This window comes from Quercus lobata, chromosome 5 (genome assembly GCF_001633185.2).
Source record: "Quercus lobata isolate SW786 chromosome 5, ValleyOak3.0 Primary Assembly, whole genome shotgun sequence".
Classification (NCBI taxonomy): domain Eukaryota; kingdom Viridiplantae; phylum Streptophyta; class Magnoliopsida; order Fagales; family Fagaceae; genus Quercus; species Quercus lobata.
The window spans coordinates 50,778,389-50,784,719 of NC_044908.1; the positions used below are offsets into that span (position 1 = coordinate 50,778,389).

Sequence of the window (6,331 nt, forward strand, 5' to 3'; positions counted from 1 at the left end):
GGTTGGCTTATAGATTGCATATATATATATATATATATATATATATATAAATATGTTTTTGGCTTTTGATATGAGTCTTGACAGGTTAAACATTTTTTTTCCTGAAGATGACAGGTTCTGAGGGTTATTTTTTTGGAAGCTGACAGGTTCTAAGTTTTTATTTTTATTTATTTTTTAAATGCTAAATGGAAAATATGGATTTAAACAAATATGACAGTTGAATAGGATGATTATTTGAAAATGTTACCGTTGATTAGAACCAAAATATTTGAACAAGAATGCAATGTTACCGTTAGACCAAGAATATGGCTGGTAGGAACAAATAATAAGAAAGAATAAAATAATAATAAAAAAGAGTTAAAAATAATATTTAAATGAAGTTGTAAAAATATAGAACATCTGATAAATGGTATGTTGTAAAATGATGTGCTAAAATGATAAAGTAGGTTTTTGATGTGTTAAAATGACTTTTTTTTTTAGAGAGCTGATGGGAATGCTCTTATTATATAAAAAGTCTCAAAATACTATATATACGAACTCTCAATTAAACAGTAAGTTTTACTAATTAAATTTATGGAAGGAGTCATTATTTGAAGAGGAAGAAGTATAGATTAATGGTATATTAATGGTATTCCACGGCATCTAATAATTTTTCGAATTTTTATTTTTACTTTTAAACCCGAATTACAAAAACAATTTTAAAAACTAAAAATCAATTATTGTCTTTTACTTACTATGAAGTATGGGGGATAATAATAATAAGCAATAATCTTGACCTTCCATTTACTCCATCACATGCCACCTTCAATGACCCACACCACACCACTTTGAAGCTTAAAGTTTAAACACCACTAATTGTGCGTTTGTTTCAGCTTCTAAAGCTGAAACGGGCTTTTTGAAACCAAAAAAATAAGAATATAAGTAATAGGTTTTCTTAAAAACTCAGGTTCAATTCCCCCGTATAGCCCAGGTTCAATTCAATAACAAATTTCCAAATCCAAAAACAAAAAAATCTATAACAAATTCCCAAATCAGCTAAGGAAAAAAAAAAAAAAAAAATCAATCCCTTGCAAATGGATTCCTCAAAATGCAAAACAAAAAAAAAAAAAAAATCAGAATATAGCAAAATCTTCCCTTATGCAGTATCTCCCTTTCGTTTGCTCTGCTCTAATCCAATCTTTAGTCAATGACCGGCGACGATCTCTGTGTCTTTGTTGTTCTTCATTTTCTTTGGGTTTGCCGAGATCTCTCGATCTTTCATTTTGATCTTTCTCAGTTCTCACTCTCTCCCCTTTGATGAAGTAATAGTTTAGAGGATGTGAAACAGAGTTAGAGCGAGAGAGAGAGAGAGAGAGGCGCTGAAACTTGAAAAAATGTGAAGAAGTGTGTTCTGTGTGGAGGAAAATAGAAATAAGGGAGAAATAAAAGGTAAAGAAGATGTGGCTGAGAAAAGGTGAAGAAGATGTCGCTGAGGAAAAAGGAAAAAAAGAAAAAAAGGGTTTTGTGTTGGTTATACGTGTGGTGTGGGGCACGGGTTGAATAATTTTTTTTTTTTTTTTTAAGTAAGCTTATGAAAAAAAAAAGTATTAGGGAAATGTTATCTTTAAAATATTTGTGCAATAAATTTTAGTTAATAATATTTTTACAACAAATTTAAGTTAACAATAAATTATTATTGTTATTATTATTATTATTAATAAATAATTTTTTTTAAGTGAGTATTATTAAGTGGTTGGTTTAAGGATGAAATAAACTTCAAAAAAAAAAAAAAAAAAAACTGGCATTTCAAAGAGAAGCTGAAACAAAGAATTTTGAAATAATTTTAGTGCTTCTTTCATACTAATTTAATCGAATTGGTTTCATGTAACATTCTATTTAAACTAATGTAATGGAATTGGTACCATATCAAAGGAAAGTGTAATTTGTAATGCTCTCATTTGAACATAGGTAATCATTAATGTCACATTCCTATTTCTCCTAATTATTTAAAGCCTCAAAAAAAAAAATTAATGAAAGTTAGCAAATCAAGAGATATATAGAGATAGACCAAAATCAAGATTAAAAAGACTAGGCATCCTGTCATCCAAAGAAAAGAGAGAGAGAGAGAGAGAGAGAGAGAGAGAGAGAGAGAGAGAGAGAGAGAGCCTAGGGCATCCAAGATGAGAAGCATCAAGCATATACATTATTAGTTCCTTTCAATCAAGATTGACGAGGGAACATTTCCACTGAGCCAGTTGCCACTTAAGAAAGAAGCTAATGAAAGCCACATCATACAACTAGTATGCTAACTCAGACATGATTTCATTGCAAAAATATAAAAGCTTAAAATTAGAATCTCTTGTCATCAAGGTGTACTGATATATCCCAATGACACCAAATACCACGACTACAATTATAGGGCTACAATGATTTGCTCCTCTTGCGCTGTTGTTGTTACTCTTTAAACTAGAGAGAGGCCCATGGCAATTGAATCTTCTAGGTATAATATAAATGGCTAAAATTTGGGTGTTGTTTCTTAGGTACAATATATTAAAGGTGAAAATATTATTTTAGTCTATATATTTTGGTACTAGTCAATTTGGTCTTTATTCTTAACTCATTAATTAAAAACGTATACATAACAAACACATATTTACATTGATTTTAATTGTCCTTAAGAATAAATAATATTGTTAGTGGTTTATAGTCAATGCAACTATGTTTTTAAATAAATTAGTGAATTTAATGTATTGTACATAAGGAGTTGCACTTTAAATTTATGGTATTGGACAAAGGGTATTTTTGGGAAATAAAAAGTGTCATATGCTCTTAAAATTTTAATATTTGCCAATAGTTTTCTCAAAATAATATTTTAATACTTAATATTCTCAAAAGAAAAAAGAGTAGGTTAAGCCCACATTGGAAAATGAGTGTGAGTTAAAGAGATTTAAAAATTGTGTTGTATATTTAAGAGTTAGACCATTTTAGATATATACCACTGTAAATTTTTTTAAGATCTTCTCCCTTCTCTTTGTGTGTGTGTGTTAAAAATGCTTAGTATTCTAACAAAAAAAAAAAAAAAAACTAGTTCACATTTTCTAAAAAATTTAATAGAGATGATTCAAATCTCTCTCCCTGTTGTAAACTATCAAATTTAATTTATTTTATTTTTTTAAACCTATATTATTTGATATGTGGCCCATAGGCTTATATAAAAAGAGCAAGGATTTAAGGAACAATGTTTTGGTTTGGTCTGGTGACTGGGCCGAAATAGTGGGTGTTATCTCACTGAGTTTATGGAAAAAGAAAAAAAATTCTTAAACTTTTTCAAATTCCAAATCACTCTACCACTGCCTTAGCTTATGTAGGGAGGGGGCGAGGCAATCACTATAAAACACATGGGTCTATAACCGCGTTTTTTTTAGTTGCGTTTGATAGCTTCTCTCTCTCTCATCACCATTTTCTGTGTTAATACAAAAAATAATGATGAGTCATGAGAGAGAGAAGCTATCATTTTTTTTTTTTTTTTTTTAACTTAGAGAGAGTGAGCTATTTAAGGGAAAAATTTTCAACTTTTTGATCCCAAAGAGTCAAAAGCTATTTGAAATATTAAAAAAAATTCTTTAAATTTATATTCTAATAATATTTATAACATTTTAAATTCCATAATTGAGCAGTCAATTTTCAACTTTAAAAACTCTAAAGTGAGTGAGTGACTTTAAACAAAAAAAAAAAAAAAATCCCAGCAAGTGTAATAACTAAATATCAAAGAATAGTTTTTTATAACCAACCATAAAACATGTTATTATAAGCTGTATCGGTTATTATAAGCCTTTTTTTTTTTTTTTGAGAAACCACCCCAGGAATAGGGGGGAGCAATTCATTTAGGGAAATCAGAACAATATACATCATATAAGTCCGGAGGAACATCCTCCATCCAGACTTGGTAATCAGAAAAATTACAAGCCATACGAGCCAAACCATGGGCAACTCTATTCCCTAATCTGCGAGTGTGACAGAAAGACACCCGTTGAAAGGATTTGGATAGAAGATTAATGTCATTCAGAATGTGGCCAAAGCTTGAGGACAGAAGATCTCCCTTGTTGATGGCTTTAATGATGATCTCCGAGTCACCTTCAAAGATTACCTTGGAAAAATTCAGATCCTTAGCCAGGCAGATTGCACTGCGCGCTGCCAACACTTCCACTGTCTCTACCGAAGTAGGCAGGGGAATAGATTGTGTATAGGCAGCCATAACTAGACCTTGGTCGTTCCGGATAATGGCTCCCAAACCAGCCAGAGCTTTGGATGAGAAGGTGGCACCATCAAAGTTAACCTTCATCCAACCCGGGGGAGGAGGAGACCATTTAGCTGATTTGGATGTGGGAGGAGCACGGTGGGGAGTGGAGGAAGCACGCTGGAATTCCTGAAGGTTTTCAAGGGCTGTGGAGTTGATTTTTTCTATGGGAAGAACCTTGTCACCTACACGGATCTGGTTCCTTCGCGCCTAAATTAGCGCTGCTGTCATGGCAAATAGGTCCGAGAGGTTGTTATGCTCTTGGGATAGCTGGATGACATCTAGGAAAGAAGAGAAATTCACGGCAAGCTTAGATAGCCAGCTAAAGTGGACCTGCCACACCGGATACAGACAGGGGCATGACCATAGAGCATGGAAGGATGTTTCTTTTTCAAGCAAGCAGTGAGGGCAGGAGTCTTCATTCAGGATTTTCCTTTTCCTAAGGTTCACTCTAGTGGGAAGGGACTCTGAACCAGCTCTCCATAGGAGATTTTTTGCTCTATTAGGAATTTTGAGGTTCCAAATGCCTCTCCAAACTTTTTTTGACAGCGACAAATCAGAGGAAGATGGCTCATTATTTAATTCACACTCCATAAGCAATTTATACCCGGATTTGACAAAGTAAAGTCCATTAGAGTTCTTAGGCCAAAATAGCACATCCACACAGTTTTCTAGGCTTAGAGGGATGGCTTTGATCAGGGCAGCTTCATGAGGCAAGAAGGAGGAGTCGATCACATCATCACGCCAGCAGCAATTATCATGATCAATTAAAACAGAAACTTTTGCATCATAACCAAGAGGGCTGTGTGAGGAGATTACCTTTTGAGGCCGAGGGGTAGGGAGCCAAACATCATGAAAATTCTAGCATACCGTAAGGACAGAGTGGATCAAACCATGATTTAAAAACCGGATCAAAATTAAAATTGTTTTTGCGTCCTGTTCTTGGTTGAACCCGGTTTTTGACCAAATTATATATTTTTTTTAATTGAGTTTCAACCTATATTAGTAATATTAGGAAGTATCAATTTTTATCCAAGAATCATTGGTTGGCATAAATTAATCCAGTTGTGTATCATATCAGGATTGGAGTCATGCTTTCTCTCGCTCTCTTATATTTTTAAATGCTGACCCAACTTGCGAGAATGTATTATTTGTTCAAGTAATGCCCAAGGACAAAAGTCCAATACCCTTATAGTTCTTTGATTTTGGAATTTTATTAGAAATATAACGAAATACATTCTAGACAATTCCCGGTTTCCCATGGGGCAAGATTCACTTTAGTGGCTCAAATTAATGCAAGTTTTTTAAATGGGAGCAAGATCAGTTGATTTTATGAGTTGGGAAAATTCTGTCATCTCCATCTTGCATGGCATAATATAATGATATATATAAATAACGATAGTAAAAATGCTAAAAAGTTTGTGACATCGAATACCTTATAGATAGACTTACTAGCCTATTGAAATCTTAATTTTAAAAATTGTTATAGTCAAAGAACAGGAAAAACTTCCAATTTTAATTGGTTATGAAAGTTTTTATCAGACTGAATTAGTGCTCGGTTTTCAATTGAACTAGCTGATCCAATTCAGTTTTTGAAACCATGGTTTGAAATGGCTTGTTCCAAATGTCTAAAGACCTCCTATGATATTCTATCAATTGGGTTGCTGCTGTTGCACTTGCACATATACCTTGGATCTGTATTTACTAATTTCGCTTGGCAAACCTTTTTGAGTTGTGCACTATATATGGTGATGAAACAATTAAAAGGGTGGGACTTATTTCTTATCACACTTTTCTTTTCTTCGTTTTTTTCTTCATTTTAGTTTGACTTAGCATTTTAAACCCAAGCCACTATAGTGAATTTCTTAATAATTTTAATGTGATGTTTTTAATCTTCCATGGTTAAACTACTGAAACAAAATCAATTTTATTTTGATGTAATTTTTCCCCCAAATCTCTTGTATTCTTTCAAACTTTACTACCTTTAACATTAAATCCTCATATTTAGCTCCTTTTAAGTTCTATAATGAATTTAATATTTTTGAGTCTCATACA

At 32.6% G+C, this 6,331-nt stretch overlaps 1 protein-coding gene across 1 annotated transcript; it reads right to left on the reverse strand.

Annotated features, from left to right (window-relative positions):
- Positions 1-3,859: 3,859 nt before the first annotated feature.
- Positions 3,860-4,321, reverse strand: LOC115990640. Its single transcript, XM_031114451.1, has one exon. It carries the CDS (start codon positions 4,319-4,321, stop codon positions 3,860-3,862), a length of 462 nt encoding a protein of 153 aa, XP_030970311.1.
- Between the last annotated feature and the right edge of the window lie 2,010 nt (positions 4,322-6,331).